The sequence below is a fragment of the Corticium candelabrum genome, chromosome 8, assembly GCF_963422355.1.
Source record: "Corticium candelabrum chromosome 8, ooCorCand1.1, whole genome shotgun sequence".
In the NCBI taxonomy this organism is placed as follows: Eukaryota; Metazoa; Porifera; class Homoscleromorpha; order Homosclerophorida; family Plakinidae; genus Corticium; species Corticium candelabrum.
The window spans coordinates 383693-397562 of NC_085092.1; the positions used below are offsets into that span (position 1 = coordinate 383693).

The window sequence follows — 13870 nt, forward strand, 5'->3', positions numbered from 1 at the left end:
GTGGTTAGCAGCTTGTTTGATAATCAATATTAAGCGATGCGAGATTTGTAAATTAGACCTTTATAACGATTTTTCTTGCATAACGAGACAATGACTCTTGAAATTATAGCATGGTCTAAAACTGCATTTTTTTGTTTAGTTTAGTCAAGATAAAGAAGTGATGCTGTTTAGAAAGCGTGAGTCGTCCATATTTTGTTGCAAGGTCGGTACACTGTAAAAACAAAATGAGTATCAACGAAACGCTAACAGGTAGAGGGACCCGCGAGGCTGTCAAACTTTTTGATTCCAACTAGCAACAGTCACAACCGCGGGAATCTATTGTAGCTGCGAGCCACTACAAGTACGCTGCAGTTGTCAACAAGGGACTGACTCTCACAGCGCTAGCAATTCCGTGATGTCTGACGACCCGCCTGAGAAGAACGACGAGAAACCAGTCGTCATCACCTGGAAGGTTGACCCAGAACGTAAAGATGATAGACAACGACGACGAGAGATTCGAAAAGACTACAGAGCCTTGATTAACGACATGGTATCACCAGGTAAGGTACATGTACCGTATTTCGTTGAGGAAATTATTTTCAGGGATTATTCGAGAGGGGAATTATTTTTAGACATATTGATTTGTCTTAAAGTGACTAAGTTTACCATGCTATGTTGCTTCGTAAAATTGATACCAGCGAGACGAGTCTTCAAATCTCATGCTTTGTATCATCTCTACTAAGTCCTGAAGAAGTACAGTCCTATTGTTTTATGGATCTGCCCACACGCGTTGCAATGATGTAAAACATAACACAAAAGGTCTTTAGGAAAATTTGACACATGTGTATGTTAACATGTATCAACATGAGAGAGAAATTATTTGAGAGGGGAGTTATTTATTGCACTGCTTTATAATCAACGAATTATTCTGGTGGGGAATTATGGTCTAGTCGGGACAGGATTAGGGTCTGACTACACAAGACTGCAGGTAAGATGGAACCAGATTACAAAGTTTAGTCTTGCGTACCCAGTCCCTCTAAGTCTTCTGCTGCATTATACATTCTTCCGGCGGGCAGTCTTATTTATTTATATAAATTACTATGAAAAACAACAATGTATCAAAATTAAAGAAGAACTCTCAGCAATCTCTCAGATGAAGCGGTCACTTCATGACACGACCCTTTGTAACCATTTACTGCAGACGTTTACCGTAACAGAGAAATAAGCATTGAAATTATCTGTGTGGGTGTGTTTTTTGTACTCGTATAAGTAACTCTGATTGCTGGTTATCAAGGAAGACCGATACCTGTGCACTTTTCAAGGTAAGGATTGTGAGACATATGGTGGGAAGTTGTGATTTATTGACTAAAGTGAACTGGGACCCCAAACGTATCACGCAAGTATCTACTGTGTCAATAGAACCATGGAGCCTGAATAAGATACCCTTCTTAGTTTAGTTTATAGATCGTGTTTTGCTGCAATTTTGGTGCATTAGGAGCATTTGGTATGGCTAAACCTAAAGTAAAGTTTGTTCGATTATTGGAGAGGATGTAGGAACTGCGGTTAATAGATAGGGAATTGAAGATACCAGAGATGGGCATTGCTAATTTCGGCTAGTGAAATAAACGGTTACAGTTTAGCTATGAACTTAGGTTCAAAGGTTCAACCAATGCTTCGACTACATAAGCTTGCTAGCTACAGCTGTTTTACTTATTAATCCATAGTTCAAAGTATGTCCCTGTCAGCTTTCAAGTAGTGGGTGTTCTAGCGGTGGCTTTGAAGTTATCAGACACCTGGTGTAAATGCAATAGGGGGGCAGGGCCAAGCACATGTCATACAGGAAGTTACAAATTATGTCATAATAAAGAACCAATCACAGTATTCATTAACTGATCTGGAACCTCCTCCTTGTGAGCTTCGAATGATGATGGAATCAACCTGCTAGAATGTCTGCTTTAGGAGATACCGGTTTTTTCCACGTCCTCTCCAATAATTGAACAGACTTTAGTTACTTCCAAATGACGACAGAGAGTAAGCTAATACGGGAAATCATCTGAACCACTCGTGGCCCATTCTCTGCTTCTGTGGCTGGCTGAACCGTAAGCTTCCTGCAGGAAGATAGTGGGCTTTGTATCTTTCTTTCAGCAAGTTTTAGTATTTGGTGAGAATTCTCTTTTAATACTTTCTTACGAAGTCTACCTAATGACCTTGATCACTCAATGTGAATTACCTTTGCTTGCATTATTGGGTCACTAATAGCTCGTTACATGAGCACTTGTGAGCGGGCCAGCTTGGCTCACTTTGGAAGACACGTGTAAACACGGGCTGAGCCGTGTTGGCTTGGCTTGGCACTTCTAGCCAGGCCAGCCCGGTCTGACTCAGGTCAGCTATGTCATGTAAACACTACCCTAGCTGGGATGAGAGCTGCGCATGCTCATTTTACACAAGTGTACCTTTCTGGAGAAGTAAAATAGAAAAGATCAAGTGCCCAGGAAAAAATCTCTTGAAGTTTGTTGCTGACTTACATACGCTTCCTATAAATAGGACATCATCTCATAAATGTCCTACTGATTTGACTGGTGTAAAGCCTTTATAAGAAGAAAATGCAAACAGCTTGATTTCTATCCATTGCGAACATGAGATAACATGAGCTATGTCAATCAATTTCAAGTAGATAACACACGCTAACAACACCCATCAGAACCATAGCTCGATTCTAGAGAGTGAGTTGTGTAAACATGGTTACTCACTTACTGGGTAGATTTAGTGGATGTAATGTGTACTGTACCTCGTTGAAGGAATGTGTTTATTTTTCTTTGGTCTGTAGATGTACACCAGGAGCTCATACGTGCTGAAAGCAATGGAGTGCATCAAAGGCTAGACAACATTGACAATCTCTATGTGAAAGGTTTGTCAGATGAATGAAACATATGAGAGAATCAGATTCTCATTGCAATTAGAAAGTCTGTAACTGCATAGATGCTTACAACAATACTATAGTATAGGTAATCAGAGTGGAATATAAGGCAAAAATTTTGGCCAGATGCCGTGCTCTAGTAGAGGCTGATCTGAAATTTAAATTTTAGGTTTTCATTCTTATTTGATTTCACTATCCTTTCTTGTAATTATCAACTTCAACATTTAGTTCTATTTCTTTATTTGTTGCATCATAGTCACTACTGTAGTTATTTGCTATCAAAATGGAAACTGTTACAGTATTACAGTCTGTTATGTATGCACTCAAGCATCTGGGGATCATCAACTCTATAATTATATTTGCGTGCTGCTGTCAGTTGTCTAGATGTTTGGGTCACTCATTGATTTCCTACCATCCCTGTTCCCTACCATCCATGTTCCCTCCATTCACGCTTTGACCAATCATGTAGGTACACGCAGAGCATGAAATAACTGCCGGCCACCTTTGATGACCGACCAAATGAGAAGATTATTTGACCATTTGAATGACAAAAATTTGACAAAAGTGGCAGCTACTTCTCTGAGTGGTCGATTAATTTGAAATCCTTATTACAAGGTCTGTTCATGTATGTCCGATGAAAGCAAAATTGTGGTCGGTCATGAACACCAGTTGGTCAGTCATGAACACCAGTTGGTCAGTCAATGATCGCTGACCGACAGTCATATTGTACTCTGGGTAATGCAAATAGTGAACACACAGCCATGCAATGAGCTTTGATTTCTATCTCGCTATTGTAGCTCCATACAGTGTCTGATCTTACAACCGGCCAGTTTGTTGATAGGTCAAAGTCAAGATAAACTGTGACAAACGTGGACTGTGAAACATGGTAGTTTGCTTTGGAGAGAATAACTACTTATGGTCGTTAGTGCGTGCGTAGTTACAGTCAAGGTATTTGAAATCAATTAATAAGCTACTAAAGCATGCAGCTATTGTAAAACCAGAAATTCATGTGACGATTAAATCGTGCAAACAAACTATCATCGCACAAATTAAATTCACACTGCATAGACATGTGCATGCGTATTCATTCCATCTTTCTCTCGGCATTTACCCGTAGATCCATGTACGGTATGATTTCAAGAATGAAGTTGAACAGGCAGCAAGTGCCTATACATAAAGGATTTCTTTCTTGTTGTAGTTGTTGTTATGGTGGCTATCGAATAGTCAATAGAAAACTGTTACCAGTAATAATACTGTATGTAGTCAAATCTTGCTAATCCGAACAGCCTTGTGCCAAGCGCTGTTCGGATTAGTGAAGTTGTTTGGATTACCAAAAATGCCAAACCGCATAGACTTGGAGGTCCAGACCTTACCTTGAACACCCAGATCTCTGGTGCATTTATATACGTCTCTACACATGTCATGTTTGTGGTAAAGGACACAGCTCCAACGACTACATGTACTTCTAAATAATGTGACAGTCAAGATTTAAAATGGTCAGATACACACATTTGCTGAAAACTAGATAACTGCAACCTGGATCAGTCTGCTCAATAGGATCTGGGTACGCAAGGCAGAGCGCCAAAGGTACATATTTTGGAAGAGGAGGTTCAACTGTACTTGGTATTCAAGCTGTCTTGATATCACACAATATTAGGGTCACACAAATTTCTGGTTTTGCAGTATGTCTCAGACTTTCTGGACATTCATCATGTATGTTCTAAGTGACCCCTAGACCCTTCATGGGTGTAGGCAGCTTAGAAAGCTTTAGAATTTATCTGATTTCGGTAATTTTTGATCAAGTTATGATTGTAAACAAAAATCATTTTTGTATTGTAGCGGTATGGTTTACAGCAGTTGTCAGATAGTTTGTTTGCTAACAAATATGAGAAACATAGATATACTGCACTTTACGTAACCAGGGCACACTGTTGTGTAAATTGTTCTACCACAGTGGCTTGCAACTTAGACAACTTACTATGCTGTTGGACTGTCTAACTGTTTAGGCACTACAATAACATCATGAAATACAATAAAGTCACTACATACTCAGCTGTTTGGATGCCATGTATGTAGTTTGATCATACTTCCATTGAATTGGTTAGGACATTTTGTAATTTGAAATCCTGCACAGATGCTGGAAGCTAAATGATTAGTGTAACGCTATTCTAATGTTATTCTAATGCCATAGAGAGTAGCATTACAACCGCATTAGTGGTTGCACGTGAGGTAGTATACAAGAAGAGCATGCTGCCGATGTTTCTGATGTGGTGTTGTATGTTTAAATGGACAAATGCAGCAACAACATGGCGATGTATATGGAAGTGCATGCAAATGTGTCCTCTGTGCCTGTGACAACTTCCTGCCGTTTCTGAAGGAGCTGCCGGAGAAAGCAAACTAAATGTTTTTTTCTTCAAAATCTACAGAAATGGATTCGTCAAGACAATTCACGTGAATTTTTGCCGGATGTGACGGTTGAAAACTGTCAAGGCTAATTGCACTTACGTGCCCAAGTGACTTACTAATCATAGTTAGCGGTGTGAACATGCTCTGAGTGCTTAATGGTTCATACACTGTAAACAAATGTTTTTGGTTAAAGTGGTGTAGCGCGAAAATGCTATGTACAAGGCTGTGTGTTTAACTGGCTCTTGCTAATCAATCATGTTTAATTAATGATTTGTGCTTCATTTCAATCAACATTTTCTGTTTTGCAACGGCAATGGAGAGTAAAAGAGTGCTACGTTGTCGTCTGCAACAAAGCATTGTGACTTTCCATTGAAAGATCACAGAAATTGTTTGTTATTGGCAACACAACATTTTGGTTGTCAGACATTAGCTATCAGATACAACTTTGTTTCTTTGCTGTAGTGATTGTAACACTGAATTGGCCTGCAAGTTATTTGGTGATGCATTCAGCAGTAACTGAAAATGCAGTACTTGTATGTTGGTTTTACAGGCCAGATATCATTTTAGATGTACCGGAACTGTACATCAGTAATTTGGTTTGGTTGAGCTGACTTGTTGTTAGCACCATGATGTCACCCTCATTGTACTTATATTGCTATGGCTTGCTAAGTTAATGAAGACAATAACTAAAATGAAGACCATCAGTGTTTCAAGGAGTCGCTTGATTGACTTTATGTATTGGAATGTTATGAAATTCTATTTGATAGCATTTGTTTATAGTAAACTGAGTCTTCTGTTTACAGTGGAGCATGCCAGGGAGGCTGTGCTGGATTCAGAAGCACTGAAGATTGCATCAAAGTATGCAACTGTGCAAGCGCAGTCCTTAAAAACACATGCAGTTGTGTTTGATCCTCACATCTTTGCTGAGAAATTGGTATGTAATATTCTTAATTAAAGGAACCATGTCTGGGTTTTTTATTGTCTACAGAGTGCATTAGATCTTAAATTCCCTGGTTTGCTCATATGTTTGTTGCACTCGTTGAAACATAGTAAGAGGTCTCGGAGTTTGTTGCATATTGTTCTGTCTGTCTGTCTGTCTGCCTGTTTTTGTGTTGATCAGATGTGTAACTTGTTTGTTTTTGTTTTGAACACGTTAGTATGTTTATCATGTTATTGTCAGAATTTTTAACTGTGTATTTGTTAGATTGGCTGTGTTGTACAGAAATTTAGTCTTTCTTTTCATGCAGGTGACATTTATGAGTGATCGGACAGATGAGAGTGAGCAGACTGTTTCTAAGCTGGACTGGCACAAATTGGGATGCACAGTGGCGGGATACTTCAGACGAGCACCGTCTGTTAACTTCATGTGAGTGAACTGTGAGATCTTTTAATTTACATAAATGTAGTGCATTTAATTGAGTTGGTTAGGATACACAGAGCAGGCGTTACAAATTACTTGTCTGTGATCATTAGCAACACGGCTTTTGTAATTATGTCATACAATAACTTCTATAAGGATCACATGACATTTTCTACCATTTCTTGCAGACAATGAACTGATACTATAAATTATAACTGAAACAACAACATTTTTCTTTGTAAGCTTAAGAACACATGAAACAATGAGTGGGAGAGCAGTTTAGTTTTGGTCACATTTTATTAATTAAATTTATGTCTTGGTCACAGGCAACCCTTAAAGGTGCTCACTTATGAATTCACACTCGTGCAGACACACCCACACAAACTTAAAATTATGCCTTTATCCACACATTTACCATTAACCAGTTTGAGATAGCTTGCTGTTGAACGACAAAGTGATTTCTTGATCTTTTCCTTGCTGCACGTGACTGAAAATGGGTCTGGAACTTCAGGGCTAGTAGCTATTATGTAAAGGTAGATGCGTGATCTGCATTGTCGATGTCAGCTGGTACCTCTTCATGGCTACTTTCATACTCCGAGTGTCAGATGCCATCACGATAGTACAATAATGGTCTGGTTTTCACACTTTTCTGGGTTACATACAACAAGAAAACAATCGAGAAAGCACTTTGTCATTCAACAGCAAGCTATTTCAAGATTGTAAATGGTAACTTGTTTTTAGCTTTCTCGAAATGTCAAGTACGAGGGGGGAAACTGACATGGCGGACAAGAATGCGATTCACCTTTCTCTTTATACTAGGAATATAGGCTGTATGTCATAGAACGTGGTGCACCCTAAAATGTTCCCTTTTTCTGCTTTGTTATGACACAACATGAAATTGTGAGCGGGCATCTTAAGTCACATGACTTAGCAACAAATTTCTCTAGATGGGTGCAAATCATTGTGGAGTATGAATTATTGTGGGTACATATCTATGAAGGTGATTTTTATTTCTTTTGCTCTTCTGAAACTGAGTTGTCATAAGAACGGCTGAACATAAGAAAGTCACCTGCAATTTTAGCAGAAGAGGTAAAGCGAAGATATACGTAAAATTAAATGTTCAGAAGAGGACGGAGAAGAGCTAGAGGATATCGTTAGAAATTTAAAAACGTGCTTGACAAAGAAACCACAGACAATTGAATCTTTATATGAAGGGGTTTCTGTTGGTAGCTCAAGAAGTATCTATCGGAGCATTCCTTATCGGCATATGAAAAGGTGTTATAAGCTGATGTTGCTGGAGTCCACTTGATTTTGAAATAGCTCCTTCAATACATGGCTGTCTAATATGCATATTCTACAATTTATTGCCTCTTCTGTCTTTAACCAGAAAGGGTTACACATAATGCTATTAACACTTTCAGAAGAGCAATGATTGCGCAGTCTTATCAATATTGATTTCGACGAACCATACACACAAGGTCAGAAATATAACTCTCTTCTCTGAATGCTATCTATGCAGGCAGCTGATACAATAAAATAACACACTTAACGTGAGGTTATGTGGCATGTGATATATTGTGTACTAACGTTGTTAGAGATTTAGTTAGGGACTAGTGATTGCTATTTTTAAAATTGAATTATATGTGAGTGTATTGTTGACCACATTATCATTGTGTGACCATCATAAAAATTAGATGGATTTGATGGTAGAAAAGTAGGATTCAAGTGAAACACTTACATTTGATTGTGATGAAGATAAATGCTTTGTTTTTAGGTATGGGTCATTGGCAGTGGATGCCAATATTGCTGCAAGGTCAGAGAGGAAACAGAGGGAAAGATCTCGAGAATCTGCACCACAAGTCACTCCTCAGCAGGTAGATTTTCGTTTGTGTACTATTACAAATACTAGCTAAGTAGCTTGTTTATTATTGCTCATTCTTCATTCCGAACATACTACAGATATCTTTTCAGTAAGGCCAGTCCAATTGAGTTTCTTGATGCTTGGATTTGTCCATTCACTTTTGAGCTTGACCAAAACAAACGTATAAAGTTTGATGTGTGCATGTGCCATGACTTGCTGTAAAATGGCTTGGTACGTACATCCTACAACTGTATTGATGATTCTGCAACTGTGAACAGTGGATGTGGTCCAGTGACTGTTTCTACGTTTCGCTCAGTATCAGCGTCATTTGTTTTAGCATCCTTTCCCCGTTATCTCTGCATTTGTAGGCGGTGTGATGTGAACTGCACATGCTCAAAATGTCACATGATTATTACTTTTCTATTTTATTTCATGTGGTCGGTCTGGCTATCATGTCCGCTATCTTAGCATAAATAATTAGTTGGTCTGGCCTAAGAGAGGATTTTTATTTATTGTATTTTTCAACAGCTTGTAGGTTTCAGAATATATATATTTTATATATTTTAGTTAATGTGGTTTGTGTTTAAACCAAGTTTAAAATTGTATATAAATTTTTCAAATAGTCTACCCTGAACTCAATGTAATAAATTAAGGTGTGTACTAAAAATTAAACAAGTAGTAATGTTTAAGTTAATGTAATTGTTGTTGTAAGGTTGGGAAAGAACAAGATTCCCCTGAAGAAGCAACAACAAAAGAAGTCCAAAGGGTGGATAGAGAGCTGAAAGATGTATTGAGAAAGAATGAAGGTCAGTTTGCAAGAATATCACTTTGTCACAAGCAAGATGATAGAGAATTTGTGATGTTATTTAGAAGGACAACATTGCCTAGTTTATTTCTTAGTTCAGGTTGACTGTAAGTGGTAAAGTGATATTTTGCTGTAGGAGATGTTTCGTACTGGGATTTTGTGATCAACCCATGCTCATTTTCTCAAACAGTAGAGAACATCTTCCATTTGTCATTCTTAATAAAGGTAAGGAATTTATGTTTGGCAGAATTGGTCATTAGCACAATAGCATACAACTTTATAGGATGGAAGATATGAAATATATGAAGAGGATGATTTACCATGGATAAGTAAGGAAAGAGTTCATTGTTTTTAATCTTGTTTAAGCCATGATTTACAGTTACAGTTATTTGTTATCACATAGAGCAACAACAGATTGCTTGAAAGACAAGTGAATAAGCCAAGGTTTCTCTGGAATCTGCTAGTGTCTCAGTCAATTAGCACAACATCATGTCTGTTTACAAGTAACAATCTCTTACTTCCTAATGCAGGAATGCAGAACATAGTCAGAAGGAAGGAGTACACTATTAGTGTACTTTGTTCTGCACTCCTACACTAGGAACTAAAGATTGTTCCTTGTATAAAGACATGTGTTGATTGACGACATGCGAGGTGATTCTAGGCCGTGTTTCCACTAGCTCCACCTTAAACTAGTTTAGCTTAAACGAGTTTAAAAACTAAACCAGTTCAAGAAAGTGGCTGTTTCCACTAAACTTGCACATCCAGGATGTGCAAAACAAACCATGTAGGAATGCCTTATTTTGAAGTATTGGGCTGCTCTGTTGCCAAATCAGAGCAACTGTTGGTTTTCACTGATTCAGCATCTGCTAGTAGGAATTTGTATGATGATGACCAAGGACACCGTCTTCTCTCTGTCTGTAGCTGATGATTTCTTTTCCCTAGTTAATTAACGACCCTTACATCTTCTAAGGCATTCCTATCCCAGCAAAATAGTCAATATTATATCGTCAAAACGGCATTGTCATAAGCCATTTAAACAAGTGCGCTACTGTCACGTGACAGTTAAACCTAAACCACTTTGTTAATTAAACCTACTTTGTAGGTTTAAGAAAGCGGTTTAGGTATAAAAGATAACTGGTTTAGTGCAGGTGGAAACAGATCAATTCTTAAACCAGTTTAGGTGCTAGTGGAAACGCACCCTTAGAGGACTGACTTATTCGCTTGTTTTTCACGTGATCTGGTCTTGCTCTGTGATAACGAAGTAACAGTAACTGTTGGTCATTACAATCAGTGTTTGTTCTTTATGTGTGGTACTGTATTAGGCCAGACTAATTAATTTTTTTATGCTCGGATTTGCCGGTCCAGTTTTGAGCTTGACCAAAATAAAGTAAAAATTTGATGTGCTCATGTCCGATGATATTAAGCTTGCTGTAATATGCCTTGTAGTCATACATCTTACCACTATGTATCGATGACTCCCCAAGTTTGAACAGTGCATGTTGTTCAGCACTACTTCCACATCCCGCTTGGTATCAATGCAGAGTATCAGCATCATTTGTTTTAGTGTCGCCTCGCCTTTTGTCGTCTCACATTTGTATGTACTAACACCCGAGCCCGTTCGATTGGGCTCTTCCAGCCTCTTCCAGAAGAGTCTGGAAGAGCACGCCCCTCTTCCAACTTCTTCCAGTGCAGAGCTGGTAGACTTGGCTCTTCCGACTATAGTGGCAGACCTGTAGAAGTTGGAAGAGGGTCGTGCACATGGAGCCTCTTCTGGAAGAGCCCAATCGAACTCGCCCATGTTCAAAATGTCACATTATCACTTTTTTATTTCAGTCGGTCAGTCTGGTTTTCATGTCCAAGAATAAAAAAACTGGTTGGTGTGGCCTTAGGTGTCTCCCTGTTCTGACCACAATAACATCAAAGCACTATGTTGTTAATTAATTCAGACGTTATCTCAAGCATTGCAAATGTCAGCAAGAAGGAAAGGAGGAGCAGACTTGTTGAGTTAAGGACCTCTATATATTACACAGTTTCAGACCCACACATACAAGATGAAAGATACCATTTTTTCGACTTACGTTGACAATGCTAACATTATCTTCCATACACTTGACAAAACTTATGGGATTGCAGCATGGATAGTTGTATCACTAGTAGAAAGTACAGCAATAGCAAACGTTTAAAAAACATACTGTGTTTTCATGTGTTCCTCATTTGTCTAGGGAATGCTCCAGTGGTGGAGAATGGTGATGAAAGAGCCACAGAAAGGAAACAAACAATCGTTGCAATAACCATGCCATTGTGGGAAGTAAGTTGTATTAGTAATTTGAAAATCGGAGAAGTAACCATGCTTGTTGATTTAGAAACTAAAGGAAGTGTTTGAGATAACTGAACCACTGATACCAACTCGACCTGGTTGTGAAGATGGCAATCGTAGGCGTTAGATAAATGTGCTTCTCACTGATCAGACAGCTTGAAGAAGTTATAGTGTAGATGCTTTACTTATGTTGTAAGACTGACAAAAAGTCACTCGTTTCTCTAACTGAGTTTTTAAGCCGAAACTATCGCTAAAAGGAATTGACTGTTTCAATTCGAAACATAACATTTTATCTAATTACAAGACTAGCTGTTTTTCCTTCAACCACGATTGATTTTACTTTGCTCAGTTTGTTACCAAACTTTGCTCTTGCTTCTTCTCTTACTATTCTGTCAGTGTGACCACAATACGCTTTGTACTCAGCCAGCACCTACAAAGACACGTTAGTGCACACAACCTTCCATTAACAGCAGAAAGACCTTTTTTCTCAGTGCTTTGACTGACAGCTGTTGATCAGGAGCATTTGCCAATATCTTTACAATGCACTTTGACCAGCGAAACTTTTGGCCTGTAGGTACATAATGATACGTTAATTAAGGATGAGCTAAACAGTTGTAGTCAACATTGGGTGTGGTTGGGTTTAGTTGCAGTTGAGGTTGTAATACGTCCTAACATGCATACTGCAGGCATTGGTTGAAATACATGTACAATTGACATGTGAAAGTAGCAAGCAGCAACGTGTCCATATGCAGTCTTGGTACAATTACAGAATCATGCGTAAAATGATATACCAAATATAACATCACTCATAATCAGTTCAAAGTTGAGACTAACCTTGTGGTGCTGTCATATCTTGCTCGTGTGCACAGGGATACTGAATTTCTTGACCATTTCTTAGCTCTTCCCTTGTCTGCCTTTCATTAGATTTTTGTTTCTTTTCTACTTGTTCAGTCGTTTCTGCACATTTCCTCTTTCTTGATTTTCTGGTTGCTTCATGTCTAGCAGACTCACAGCTGATTGGACTTTCTACAGACTGCACACTGTCCACCTTCACCAATTCCTTCAGCTGACTTGGTTCTTCTAATTGTGGCTGTGAAGCATTAATTCATTAAGTGTGTGTGTCAGTGTGTGCGTGTGTGTGTGTGTGTGTGTGTGTGTGTGTGTGTGTGTAGCTGGATGCATTCAAGGTATATACTTATCAGTACGAAAATTATGGCTCTATAATGTACCTTTGAATTGCTAGAGAATGATTCCCAAAGTTCATCTATGACCTTCTTGTCTGCTAAATTCATACTGTTCTTTACAAAGTTCTGCAGGACCATAAATAACACAATCATTATACTGATGTCCATGCACTAACTGGTACATGAAAGGCATCACTTTACCTCAAATTTTGATTTTTTTCGAGGAATGTTTCCAAACCCAGACAATTGCTCAACATATCGACGAAGTTTAGAATTGCCAGTAGATGTTCTATGTATTTGCTACAGAATGAGAGCAAGTACTCAGTGAGAATGTGTATTAATTAAGGACCAGAATGGTATCCCAACAAGCTGCACAAAAATCTCAAAATCTGCATATGCTATCAGAAAGCAAGACAATCTATGCTATTATGTGCAACTTTCCAGGTAAACATCTCCAAGTAATATTAGTCACACGTTAATTAATAAAATACCAAAAGAAACTTAAATTTCACACAATTTTAAATATTCTAATTCCGTTTGCAGGCCAATTGAGTTGATTACCTCTAACCACTCTTGCTGCTTTCTCTCGCCTTTTGAAACTCCACCGGATGGAGCTTTATATAACTTGCCTTGATATTTCTGAGCCTCACTAACACAAGACGTGTGACCTTGATAGTCATCTCCTCGAAATTCCTTGCCACAGTCAAGGCACGACACGAAACTGCACCCAGGACATTCGTTTTCATAGTGCCGTTGAACCTGATTTTTCTTCAGCGTCTGGCCGCACGCTCCACAAGTGAACGATACCATGAACCAGTTGCAAAATCCCGTATAATGCTAGCTGGCGAAGAACGTGTCCACAGTATGTAGCGTTAGCGCGCGCATCACGACATCCTCCGACGCCTCAGCGGCCTGTGGATTTGGTTTCCTCTGGAGAAAGCTCTCTGTTGTAATGGTTTGCACTGCAAGCAATGTGTTCCGCATTTTCGTATTTGTACAGCTTAATTAATGAGCCCACACAAGAAAGAAATCTGACTTTGC

General features: G+C 38.7%; 2 protein-coding genes across 2 annotated transcripts; one reads left to right on the forward strand and one right to left on the reverse strand.

The window, feature by feature from the left end:
• The first annotated feature begins 296 nt into the window (after positions 1-296).
• On the forward strand, positions 297-11993 carry LOC134183147 (non-structural maintenance of chromosomes element 4 homolog A-like). The gene is made up of 10 exons (XM_062650616.1): positions 297-539; positions 2807-2887; positions 6106-6236; positions 6550-6668; positions 8437-8536; positions 9236-9329; positions 9465-9553; positions 9612-9657; positions 11551-11636; positions 11692-11993. The coding sequence occupies exons 1-10, from the start codon at positions 395-397 to the stop codon at positions 11770-11772; spliced, it is 972 nt and encodes a 323-aa protein (XP_062506600.1). The 5' UTR covers positions 297-394; the 3' UTR covers positions 11773-11993.
• LOC134183148 (uncharacterized protein C16C10.8-like) lies at positions 11855-13676 on the reverse strand. The gene is made up of 6 exons (XM_062650617.1): positions 13391-13676; positions 13031-13129; positions 12875-12955; positions 12480-12735; positions 12125-12213; positions 11855-12075 (listed from the first exon to the last, which is right to left on the reverse strand). Exons 1-6 carry the CDS (start codon positions 13637-13639, stop codon positions 11935-11937), a joined length of 915 nt encoding a protein of 304 aa, XP_062506601.1. The 5' UTR covers positions 13640-13676; the 3' UTR covers positions 11855-11934.
• Positions 13677-13870: the final 194 nt, after the last annotated feature.